General features: G+C 33.2%; 1 protein-coding gene across 2 annotated transcripts; it reads left to right on the top strand.

The window, feature by feature from the left end:
- LOC107619222 (uncharacterized lipoprotein syc1174_c) lies at window positions 5,520-13,214 on the top strand. Of its 2 annotated transcripts, XM_016321470.2 has the most exons (9): window positions 5,523-6,042; window positions 6,123-6,257; window positions 7,433-7,549; window positions 7,887-8,015; window positions 8,706-8,882; window positions 9,207-9,347; window positions 10,489-10,674; window positions 11,591-11,662; window positions 12,267-13,214. In XM_016321470.2, exons 1-9 carry the CDS (start codon window positions 5,947-5,949, stop codon window positions 12,423-12,425), a joined length of 1,212 nt encoding a protein of 403 aa, XP_016176956.1. In that variant the 5' UTR covers window positions 5,523-5,946; the 3' UTR covers window positions 12,426-13,214. The 2 variants fall into 2 exon arrangements, with proteins under 2 accessions (XP_020966767.1, XP_016176956.1); XM_021111108.1 differs by lacking the exon at window positions 10,489-10,674 and having other exon boundaries at window positions 5,520-6,042.

Consider the following 13,452-nt stretch of genomic DNA (forward strand, 5'->3'; position numbering starts at 1 on the left):
ATTAAAAAAAATATTAATAAAAAATATAACTTATATTTTTATTATTTTTTATTATTTTTTATAATTATATTTTTATTATTATATCTTTTTTTTGTGTGAAAAAGATAAATTAAATTTTTGTAATTTATTCTTTCTTTTATATAATTAAGAAACATGATAATGTCACTCTAATTTTGATAATGCTACTCTCTTTTGATAATGCAAATTTATTCTTCTCTTTTACTCTGCCGATGGTCTGCTTTGCCTCCCTATCTCCACTACTCTTTTGCCGGTTCGCTCTCTTCTGCTTCTGGTGCTTTCGCAAGGTGAGAAATTTACTAAACTGTCTCTGCCTCATACTCATGTTTGCTTATATTATTTTTACTTTTGATAATCCATGTATAACTAATTAATTATTATTCTTAGGTGGATTTTTTGGTGGCATGATTTTAGGTGGCTAAGTGTGCTGATGTTTGACTGGCCAATAACATGCTGAGGTTGACTGGCCAGTAAATTTTTGAGGTTTACTGCAAGGACAGAGAGAATTTTGACTTAAAAAAAGGTGAGTTCTATGGTATCTTTGATATGGTGCCTAAATTGCCTAACTTTCCTTTTAAAGTAAAAAAAATGTTTAAAATAAAATGTAAATCATGTAAAATTTATTAAATATTATTTACTTACCTTTTTTAGTAACTTAGGTACAAAGTAATAGGCACCATAGCATTCACCTAAAAAAAAAGATTTGACATGGGCTAGCTAAAGTGTGAGTAGAGAAAAATAGTTATTTTAAAAAATGGTAAAATATCTAAAAAATAAGTTGGACAAAAATAAAATTTGATTTTTAGAAATGAATTAAAAATAAAAAGTTAAAAACTAAGGTGGAGAGGGCAATGTAAAGAGAAAACAAAAAAAATAAAGAAATGTTTATTCATTTTAGGATTAGATTAATAGATTCCTTTAATCATGAAATTTAAAAAAACTAAACTGACTTTTAGAAAATATTGATTCATAAGGGAAAAAAAATCTCATGTTACTTGTTTTTCATCGTATTTCACAAACAATAAACTTTAAATTAATTTATAAAGAGGGATCTGAAAATCAAACCATTTTAGTAATTTTTTTAATAATTAAAATGTAATAATGATGTTAAAAATTTATTTTGTAATTTATTTTTTCTTAAATTTTAAAGATTTAATTACTCTGTAAATTCTTATAATTTTACCAAATTTTTATTTAAATTTCTATATTTTTCTTCTTTTCAATTAAGTCCTTAAATGATTTTTTTTTTTCAATTTAGATAAAACCATTTAGAATAACAAAATATTCTGTTAAAAAATCGAATATTCTCATATAGGCTAAACTAACTAATTAAATCACTTTCATTTTTTCAAAATACCAAAACTACCCTTGACATTTTGTCCCAAAATCAAAGAACCCTAGCTTCTCTGAAGTCAGTGGTGTTTCTCCTCCGCCGTCCATCTGCGTCGTCATCGTTGTCCTTGGCGGCGTAAGCGTCCGTCGTGGTCCGTCGTCCTTGGTCTGTGCTGCACTATTCTGCGCTGTCCGTGCATCTGCTGTGCTCTGCTCCGCGTTGTTTGTCCGTGGCTTCCGTTGCGCTCTCTCGCCGTGCCTCACCGGGCGACGTCACCGCGCCACGCCTCGCCTAGTGTTTGTTCCAAGATCTCTAGGCAGGCCCGTTCAGTTTTTGGTTTTGCTGTTTTTGCTTTGATTGAACTTCTGAACTTCTAAATTATATTTGGATGTTATGGGCATGCTTTTTAGTAAAAAAGGGTTCATGTCAATCTTTCAAAACGCTTCTGTAGGCATTAGTTTTAGACGCAGTTGATGGTTTGGATTTAAAATTTTAGGTTCAAATTCAGATTATTTGTTGATGTCATACCTTTAAATTATTATTCTTCTTTTTTATCTATGTATCAATGCATGATTCATGTGTTTCTATTTATTTATTTTTACCAAGAAAATTTGCAGTGAACTCATCAGCTCAAAGTGAAAAGTTGTCTATTTTATCTTTCTATCTTATTGACTGAATACAATAAAGAGACCCCTACATGGTATGAACAGTGATTATACATATTAAGTGGTGTTATAAGTAACAATGGCTGAAGCTATGTAAAACTCTTAGTTTTTGGGTTGGTGGATTGTATAATACATGATGAATTTTGCAGATGTTGGGTTTTTACATAGAGAAATGTGAAGTTTTTGGTACTTTCATGCTTCTAACAAGGGAATATGGTTTTTTCCTTAGGAATTTGTGAATTTTCTGTCTCATGGCAAGTTTCAATAATGATTTATATTATTTTTGGTACTTTCATGGTTGAATGAAAAAGTGATCATTTACTTCTTTATTTGACTGTCACAAAAATTTTCTCATTTGCTACCCCAATATGATCATTGCTCATTTTATGGAACTGTTGATGAATCCTTTTGGTAAGTATCATATACAGAAGTTGTTGAATGTGTGTTCACTGTAACGAACAGAGGGTGAAGATCCTCAAGTTGATTGAATTTCGTTGTTCATCAATTGTTCTTGTGCAAGTGAGTTTTATAAAATGATAAAATGGTACAATGATGTTAGGTTGATGAAAAAGTTAATTGGATGCTGTAGGTTGGGCTGTATTATGAGAAAGCTTTAGTTGCATTGAATGTTGGGTTGTATTATGAAAAAGCTTTGGGCTATATTGTGAAAGAGAAAAACTAGGAAGAAGGAAAATTGGATAAGAAGAGAAATCAGGAATATGAAGTGTTTATAGGTGGAAGACAGGTTATACAAGTAATTTCATAATTCATTAACGTTTTTTTGACGTTTAACGTTAATAGGGACCAAATTGAAAATAAAAAATGTCTAGGGACTCAATTAAAAGGAAAAAAAATATAGGACCTAATTGAAAATTTCGTGAAATTATAAGAACCAACAGAGTAATTAAACCAATTTAAAAAAAAAGTGCAAATTCTGCAATAATTTATGATTAAATTAAAATGGCAAAACTGATATAGCATTTAATAATAAGAAGTTGCAAAAGTGATAGAGTAATATTTCACCCCTCTTTGGTTGCACCTCCAAAGAGTTTCAGAGTCTCGAGATATGTGGTCTTGAAGTTGCTGTTCCAAAATTCGGATAGCATTGTTTATCCAGAAAATGACTATTTTTTAAAAATCATATCTCTCAAACCACACATCGAAAAATTCTAAAATTTTAAAAGAATAATTTAGACATTTCAAAGTTTCATAGAAAAATAATTTCACTCATTTTGAGTGGCTAGATTGTTCTTAGTTTTGTTCACAAATTATTGTCTAAAACTGCATAATTCTACAAGACTACAACATGTAATCTTGAATTTTGAGAGGTCAAAAATTGATTCCTAACTTTTCATTCACTCTAACCTTCCATTCTAACTTTCTTTCACCTATTGTGACTTATTGAAAAGATTAAATCAGCCCCAAATACTCAGGATTAATAAATTATCATTTTTGGTCACTTTCACATTTAAGCATATTCATATAAAATAAAAAATTTCTGCATTACTATAGCAATCTAACCACAAATTACTCAAACAATTCACATATATTATCATCAATTTATTGCATCATATATAACAAATAGTCGAGCATCATCTCAAGTAATCATTAGTATGTATTATCAATTAATTCAATCATGGAACAACTACTGCAACATTGTACACAACCGTTATCAATTTGCCATATTTCACATCATTGAGGGAATTTATTTTTTACACCCAAAAACAGTTACAACATGAATTGAACTTAACATAGACCTCTCTCACACACGTCAAAAACAATGAACCAACTCAAAGGAATCGGAAAAGTTGCATTCCAAAAAATAAAAACGTGCTTGCATTACCACTTCCTACAATGATCCATCTAAACAAACTCAAATTAAAAAAGAATCCATAATTACAAAAACCAGAAAATGGATAGAAAACCTCTACAATTTCAGTTGAAGAAACAAAGCATCGATTTAAAGAAATTATCTAATTTGAGAGAAACGATGAAAATGATCGAAAAACACACTTTTGTATTGAGAAGAAAGAGATGTAGTTGCGATAGACCTGTGACAGTGATGATGATGTCGCGATGGCGTTGTGGACAACGACGATGAGACTTCGATGAGGCTGATGACAGTTTCAAATTTAAAAAAAAGTAAAATGGAAAATTTTGGTTTAGAACAAATATGTCGGGAGTGGATTCTCTCCAGTGAAAAAAAAACTGGATGCTATCTAGTGTTTAATTTGCTTTCTCTCTCCTATTTAATTTTGGTCCTACTTAGAGAATTAAAAGTGAAATATCACACTTTAATCTCTCAAGTGTTTTTTCACTGCAGAGAATCTATTTTTTAAATATGTCATTGTGTCATTATTTGTTCCTTTTTCATCCGTTTTCATCTCATAAGAGAAAAAAAAAAAAACTATACATCACTTCACTTTTTTCATTTTCTCTTAGGGTGTGTTTGTTTGAGGGGAAAATGGGAGGAAAGAAATTGAAAGGAAAAAAATTGGAAGGATTATAATATATTTTAAAATATTTAAAGATAAAATTATCTTTTCATAACATTATATACTATTTCCTTCTTTCTCATTTTTTTTATTCAAACATATTTAAGGAAAATAAAATTCTACTCAATTTATTTTCTTTCTTTTCTTTCCTTTCTATTTCTTTCTTTTTTATTTTTTTTCCTTCCAACCAAATAAAGTCTTAATTTTCTTTGGTGATCCAAACGGAAGAAAATTTAATTTTCCACCCATTTTCCTTTCTAATGTTTTCTTTTCCCCATATTCCCTTGAACCAGAGTTTTCATCCTTTTGTTTGGTATTCCTTTGCTAGCAAAGGAAGTTTGAAACCAATTTCAAAATACACACTCATTGTCCATACGTCAGAAAAAACTAATGACAGACCCACACTCTATGAAGCACGGATTCTCCTATGGTGCCGGTGTATCCGTGTCGGACACGAATCCGACACTGACACTCGACGAATACTTCAAATGAGCGTGGCGTGTCTTTTTGCGGTGCAGAATTTTGGTGAAGCTGTCACGAATCCGAACGAATCCGACCCGATTTTGTGGTTTTATGGTCCAATTAACTGATTTTTTTTTAAATTTTAAAATAAAAACAAATCAAAATTTAAATTTAAAAATAAAATAATTAATAGAAGCAGAGTTGATGACAATAGTCCAGATCTGAGTGAGGTTTCGTATTTATCTTTAAATGTACCAAACATAGAAGCGGTGGTATTTGCGGATAATGGACTTGGAGGAGAAAAAATTGATACATTTTCTATTAGCGAGATGGCAAGAGTAGATTAAAATTTTTTATTTTTTTAATAATTGCATAATTTTTAGACTTTTTAATGCAACTATATTTCCTCTTATATTTACAATATGATATTTTATTAATTTAATATATTATGTATCCTAAACATATCATATTCAATTTTTTATAAAAAAGAACGTCTCGGCATATCCGTGTCGTGTCGTGTCCGTATCGCCTGTCATATAGGTGTTTCCTGGCCCACACTGAACCCTATCAACTACCGAAACCCACGTTCTCCATCGCCCAGGTACTCTCCGTCGGCCATACGGTACCGTAGCCGCCGGACTAGCCTAACCTTTTCATCCCACTTCAATTCTCCCATTGGCGTCGCTCAGGTTAATGTGAGCCATGCTGACGGCCTTTTTTTGCCGGCGCACCTCAACTCCGTTGTGGACTCGCGTTCCTCTTGTCGGAGTCGCGGTCGTTTGATCTCTCCTCGCCGTGTTTCTCTGTTAGCAATCTCTCGCCGTGTTTGACCCAATCAACTCCTCTGGTCTACTCTCTTCAAAAGTGCCACGTGTTCCTTGGCCACCTTAGCCATTGTTTTAGTCTGGCCACCACAGACGTCACCTTATTCTTATATTCGTTATATTTCAAAGGTGGATTAACAGGCACATCAATGGCCGCAGCGCTCATGTCTCCGACTCCTTTCTTTCGCCGCTTCCTCACTCAACGCTCCAAACCAACCATTTCCTGCTGCTCCCATTCCTTCAAGGTTAGTTGTCACTCCATCAAACAAATTTCAGGGATAAGCAAAATTGTTTTCCTTAGGTGTGACCTTTTGTGTGTGTGCAGTTTAAAAGGCAGTACACGAGCGTGATGATAGTGCCTACAGGGATTGGAGCTGCTATTGGTGGTTACGCTGGAGATGCTTTGCCCGTTGCTCGTGCTCTCTCCACCGTCGTTGATTGTCTTATCACTCATCCAAATGTATGTATGTATGTATATGTATTAATGCTGCTGCTACTTTCTTATCACTCATCGCTGCTCCTTTTTAACTCTTTGAGGCTGTATTTGGATTCTGTCTCTAAGACATTGAGAAATGTTAGGGACAACGCTTTTTATCAATGTTACCTAGCACTTTTAGCCAACACTTTATTTTTATATTATTAGAATTTAGGGTCTATTGTTTAGGGTTTATAATTTAGTACTTAGGGTATAGAATGTTGGCCAAAATGTGATAAATTTTGTTGGTCATGTAGCATTGCTCTAGGACAAATATTACGAGCTGCGGAGTAGAGACATTTGGGTGAGGAAACTTAGTAGGCACGTTAGTAGGACTTTTGGCCATTCTTTCTTCAATCTCTGGCTGTACATGGATTCTTGGCATTCAAATGCACTTGTTTTTCTTTTAAATTTTGTTTTCTAGTTAGTATAATAGTTCATAATCCTTTTGAACACATTCTTTATATCTTTGATTGGCGCATAAATAACTGATCATTAATATATACTATGAAGTATGAATTGATTAATTATCGGTATTTTTAAGTTCTATAAAAGATTGTTGTTTCTAGTTTTTCTTCAATATGTGATCATTTGCTATTTATTAATTATTTATTTTAAAGCTGATCTCATTACAAGTTTTTTGTAAATTCTGATATATGAACAACAGAATGGTCTTTAGATAAAAGAAGAGAAGGTGCTAGAGTGAAATACAAGGAGACTTCGAGGGAAAGGTGTGTAGTTAGTAGTAGAATTACAGGGAGGAGAGGCTGGGAGGAATCTTGAACTTCCTGCCATATTTGTATCTTTGTAGATCACCACATTGTTCTGGGATCTACAAAGAAATACATGTATATATATTATACCTTTCGCTACTTAACTCAACCTATCGTATATCGTTAAGAGTTTTCGATACATTTTTCTAAGAAAGATCTTATCATTAAAAAGGCAAAACAGTGAAGTACTGGTATTGCTTGTTTGTGTTAACATATTGAACCAGCATGGATGATATAAATCCTATATTGTTTTTATGTAATTTAAGCATGAATATCACAAAATGGGATGGTTGCATGTTACTATGTTGTTCAGTTATATGATAAATGATTATCATGAAGAAATGGGCAGTTGATTTTCTTGGTTGTTTGATTTTTTAAATTCTGCAGGTTCTTAATGCAGCAATGCTATACTGGCCCATGACAAATACATTATACGTTGAAGGTTATGCGCTTGACCGCTTTGCAGAAGGGTTGTGGGCTTTACAACCTGTTCACCAAAATAGAGTATGGCTCTAATGAGAAGTATCTAGCGAAAGGAGTGGTCTTATAGGAGAGTGAAAGCATGAAATTTGGACCCTCGCACTTTGCACGAATGGTCAAGATTAGAAGATAAAGTTATGTGACTTTCTTAAGTGGTCTTGTGATCTTCTAGTACCCTGCCCATCTGTGCATGGATATACGGCCCAAATTTGCACCTTTAACTCTCCTACCACTCCTCTCAATTATACACCCTCATGGCTATCATGACGAGTGTATCTCATGTAATGTTGCAAACTTTAATGGTTCTCTCTTCATCACACTATTTTTTTTCCTTTGTTTATTTATTTTGGGTGTTAAATAGGTGGGAATAGTTCTTGATGCTGGAATAGAGGAGGACCTTCGACTTCGCCATTTACAAGTAGCTGATGCTGCTAGGGCATCACTTGGATTACCCATCATAGAATATATTGTCACTGACACTCCACTTGAGGTATTCAATTTCATACATTTTCCTATAAAATGTAAACCACCATGCTTTTTCAGACAATTTTCTCTGTGCAACATACAGACCTTTGTCTACAGTAACTGACTGCAGAACTAATGATTCGATTCTTTAATAGAATTGCAATGATTCATTTGATAATTAGAAATTTGATGTCACTGAAGTTATATAAAGCTCATGATGTCCCACACATATACTCCATTTGTCAAATTTGCCTTTGCCATAATCACTTGTGTTGCATTATAATTGGTGAAATTTTCTTCTTGTATCCTACATATTGATAAAGTATGTTATGAAAATTGCAAATTGAAGTTAAGTTGTTAAGTGTAAACATTTCATAAAAGTCATATTGTGCACTAAAAAGATTCTAAAGAAAAAAAAATATTATAGTTGGACCTAACAATGGTAGGTCATGGTAATATATTTTTCAAATAAATGTCTTCTCTGCTGTTTATCTCTCTATTACTCTCTATTTTCAAGATAATATTCTTATAGTTGTATTTATTTTGTTCTCACCTCATGGAATTTGTTGTTTTGAAGTTGGATTAAAAGAATTCTTCATGCATGTCTATAGCATCTAAGATTATGATCTTGCAACAATTTAAAATGCATAACCAAAGTCAGCTTTATAGTTGTCTTCCTATGAGATTCTAGTACTTGATTCGGCAAATTATACAGGTGGAGAAGTGGATTGATCCAGAAACTGGAAAATCAACAGGGAGGATTAGGCACCCTGATTCTTTGATTAGAGCTGTACGGAATTTAGTGAATAGGTCAAAAGTGAATGCCATTGCTGTTGTTGGGCGTTTTCCAGATGATGATACTGATGATGTAGATGACTATCGGCTGGGAATGGTACGGTGCTAATGATTACTGAAATGAAATAACACTTCACTAGATATCGAAGAATATAATTTGATTAAAAGAAAATCATAGGATATCTCACTCTTTAACTTTCTAGGGCCATTGTTCTAAGTTCTCCATTTTTATCATTGTCATCGGTTCTTTGCTATTTGCATTTGATTGATTTTTATGCTAAAAGATTTTCAATCTTTAGATGATCTGAAATTTTTTCTTTAATACCTTTGCTGCTGGAGTATGTTAAGTGTTCCAGGAACGATTCTTATCCCATTCATTCCTTGCTTACTTACATTTTCTTCCTCCACCTGAACTTCACAGGGAGTAGACCTTTTGGCAGGAGTTGAGGCAGTTATAAGCCATCTAGTGGTAAAGGAGTTCAAAATTCCCTGTGCTCATGCTCCTGCTATGTCTCCACTTACCATGAGTTTGTCTCTTAGTCCAAAATCAGCAGCAGAGGAGGTTGGTAAACTCTGGATAGCAAACAACTTTATTTTTGGCGGTTCAATGACACTAGAATTTGGTAACTGATTGCAAGTATGCAACCATCTACCTTTGGTGGTCCAAGTAGAGTTTATCAAATTTGAATTTTGCTTAACGTAGCTTCATTTTCTTTTTCAAAATTAATTTAATAAGCATCAGGTAGAAGAAGTAAACAAAAAAATAAAAAAAAATAAAAGTGATCCTGGTAAAAACTAGTTTGGTCTAAATGCCATATTTTCTTTTTTCTTATGCATTCTGTGGATATTGTGTCATGATAACAACTTCCATAAAAATATGTATGCATATTTTGTCAAAATCAATATATCCTATGAATGTGGTGATCTAGGGACTTTCCACTAAAGTTAGCTGTTATTCTACTGCAGCATGTAACCTATTTCCTGCATGGGAATTCAAAAGGATGAGACTAGCATATTGACTTTTGTATTTACACCTGTATTCTTCTTTATTGAAATATCCACCATATCATTCATGTGCACATTCTGGATTGTGATGAAAAGGCTACAGTGTTTCAGAAGGTAGGATCTTAGAAACATCTCAGTTAGCCATTGTGTTCATTGATGCCATGTTTGCAGGTTTGTACAATTTGGAAAAATTTTCTAGCAATTTATGATCAATATATTTCCACCCGTTTCATTGATTCATGCTGATTTTTGCATACCTTAGCAAATAGATATTGTTGTAATTAACTAATTAAGTATTAGTGTCTTAAGTTAGTTGCATAGACCATTAGCATCTAAATTAGATCCAAACACGTCTTATGTTGTTGACATCTATATGTTGTGTTCACTAAACTATTTCCCTTACCTGGTTAGGAGAATATGATTTTTAGTTTAGTAGTGAAAATTTCATTTCCTTTTGTTAAGGTCTAATTTGTTTGGAGCAAAATTGAGAGGAGCATTTTAAGTGTTTGCTCTTATAATTGAAATCATTTAGATGCAACCTGTATGGATTGACTATGGAAATTGTTGAGTGGATACAATTGCAAAATTTTATTTATCTAGTTGGCGCGAACTTGGTTTATTAATGTGTTATTGCAGTAAAAATTATTTCTCGTTTCTTTGCATTTTGGTTGGGTAGATAACTTATCCATGTCTAATAGATTGGCTACACCTTCTTGCCATGTGTACTTGCTGGCTTAAGTAATGCTCCTCAATACTTGGTTAACCCCTCTGAATCTACGGAGAGGAATTTCATATCTGTGAGCGATGTCGATTCTGTGATCCTTCCCAGAGATGCTTGTGGAGGTGATGGAACTCTGGCTTTTGCAAGAAGTGAAAAAAATAAGGTATAATTTCAAACATATAAGTAGGGGTGCACAGACCCGGCTCGGCCCGAAGGCCCGGTCCGGTCCCGAACACTTTAGGGACTAATTTGGTGTGATTTCATCGGGTTTAGGGTCGGGTACGGGTCTCAAAAATAGACCCGGTCATTATTTCGGGTCGGGTCTGGGCCATAGCTCGGGTCACCCGAAGTCGACCCGGTGGCCCGGTCATCATACACAATTAATATTTTGTGTTATTAGTGATGGATCATGATTATTCTTATGTGGAATTTAAGTATTGTAAACCTTAATATTTTGTGTTATTAATCATTATAAGACTATAAGTTAATGTTTTATGTTTAGAATGCATAAGACTTTAGACTAATACATAAGATTATGTTATTTGTATTGATTTAAATATTTGGTATTATTAGACAATATTAGTATTGATTGTGGTTATACTTTAGTATTGATTGTGGTTATGCTTTAATTTTGAAGAATGGTTAGTTTTTGTTATATTTTTCTAAGTGAATTTTACCATGTTAACCAATGGTTGGAGTCTTGGAAATTTGGATATTTTTACATGCTAGCTTACAAGAAGGTATCAACGTAATGTAATGTTAACGACCTGGTTTTCACCCGGTATAATTATGGCCCGAAAGTGTATTGGTTTCATCGGGTCTAAAACCGGGTTCGGGTCTAATAAATAGACCCGGTGTATACTTCGGGCCGGGTCTGGGTCACATCAAACCCGGCTTCACCCGGCCCATGTGCACCCCTACATATAAGCATTTGGTTTTCGGAAAAAAGCAATGAATTTTATTTACAAGAAACAACGATTATTGCCTGATAACTTTTTTATCTTTCTTTTGCTCAAAGTTGTCTAACCAGCAATTTCTGTTACAATGTTGTTTCGACATGACAGTATTTTTTCTTGCAGCCTCTGATGATTACAGTGGAAGAAAATGATACTGTTCTCAATGATACTGCAGATAAACTTGGTTTTGAAACGGTACAGTTTTTTCTTTTGTTTTGTGCATCTAATACTTTATCCACTTGAATTAATATTCTCAAGAAATGAATTTGCTGAAATATTTGCAATCTTTTTGAGTTAAAAAAAATGGTGGAAATGCTAGACAAATGATATATATGGATAAACTAGTAAATAATATAATACTACCTCATGTTCATAATATCAGTTACTTTGGTTATTTGCATGCTAATTAGAAATCCAAAATCAATAATACAATACCTTTATTAATGTACTTACTACTTAACAATAATGCTCAATGAACATTACATTAAATTGTGAGGATTACGAATATTAAACCAAAAAGAATTCTTTAAAGTGTTTGGTTTGGTTTGTATTTTTATTTTTAGTGTCTTATTTATAAGATTTATGAAGGAAAAATGAAAATAAAAGCACTTTTATTATTTTCACTGCTTTTATTCCCCCCCCCCCTTCTTTCAAAATTCGAAAAACAAGGAAGAATAAAAATGGAAACAAAAAATGTTTTCTCAAACCAAATTGTCTTTTCCTTTTAGAGGTGATGCTTATACCATGTGCAATGAAATGAAACTGTGTTGGTTAATGAAATTGTTGTTTCTTCTTTCAGCTGCAAGTCTCAAATTATTGGGAGGCCATTGGAGTTGTTGCTTCTCACAAGGCAGGGATCAATCCCTTCTCGCTTAGACGAAACAAAATTCCTAACATTGGGTGTGCTTCTATGCATCTCAATGGTCACTCCGTTTCAAGAGAAAGAGCTATCTCTTAGGTTTTTTTTTTCCCTACTATGTAAATCACGAGCCAAGTCTATAAAAATTTATGTTATGTTGGTCTTATTTTGAATTTATTTATCGTGCTCTGCCAAAAAAAATTTATAAGTTTTTTTTCAAATGAATTTCAACATATACACGAACAATCAAAACGTTATGTCATCTGAGTGCGAAAGGTCATGACTGAGTTAGCTAAACATGTTATATTGTCAATGTCTAGTGTTAAAAAATACATATTTGCATAAATGTTCTTACTTACAGTCTCTTTCAAGAGTCACCATTGCACCAACCTTCAAGGAAGTTAGAAATACTTGATTTGGTGCATTGTGATGTTTGTGGCCCAATGAAGACTGTTCTGTGCCATGGTGCTGAAGTTTGATTTTTTAAGCAAGTGCTGAAATGAGTTAGCTATGCGGGAAATCCGACGCGTGGAGGCGTTGCTGCTGGAAGAGGAAACAGCAACTGAGTTGAAGCAGGGGTTGCAGTAAGTTGTCGGATGGAGAAGGTGTAATTATGTTGCAGAATGGCACAATTAGTATGTAGTAATTTTTAATTTTGGTTACAATTGGGTTGGTCCTTTTGTTGGGGTTGCGCTTTTTTGGTATAAAGATGGGCTCTGATGGATAGAAGGATTTTTAAGGTGGTAGAGGAGCAAGAGCAAGTCGAGCAGACGAGTATTCGACAATGAATGACGACCTCGCGGGACACCTTCATAAATGCAAATTTATTTCCTTTTTCGACATTTTACCTTCTATGCACAATTCAAAATAACTATATCTCATCTCTTATTATATGTTCTCACATTATTAACTTTATTTTTCATTAAAAAGATAGCAAAAATGCTCTTTTTTTTTTTTTTTTTTTTTATCAAAAACACAATAAATATACACAATTCTTGCTTTATCGTAACATTACTACGATTCATACTATCAAATGTTTTTCATGGTAGTAATGCAATGAAATTTCTTTTCTTCTAAATATTCATGACAAGGTAGTCTATACCTTACCATTAGTTATTTGTCTCTT

This window comes from Arachis ipaensis, chromosome B09 (assembly GCF_000816755.2).
Source record: "Arachis ipaensis cultivar K30076 chromosome B09, Araip1.1, whole genome shotgun sequence".
Classification (NCBI taxonomy): Eukaryota; Viridiplantae; Streptophyta; class Magnoliopsida; order Fabales; family Fabaceae; genus Arachis; species Arachis ipaensis.

What these genes read in the sequence shown, in the direction of transcription:
- LOC107619222 (XM_016321470.2), top strand. Translation starts at nt 5,947, where the DNA reads ATGGCCGCAGCGCTCATGTCTCCGACTCCTTTCTTTCGCCGCTTCCTC. An exon ending in GCTGCTCCCATTCCTTCAAG is followed by an intron (nt 6,043 to 6,122) that starts GTTAGTTGTCAC and finishes GTGTGTGTGCAG; the next exon opens with TTTAAAAGGCAGTACACGAG. An exon ending in TCACTGACACTCCACTTGAG is followed by an intron (nt 8,016 to 8,705) that starts GTATTCAATTTC and finishes CAAATTATACAG; the next exon opens with GTGGAGAAGTGGATTGATCC.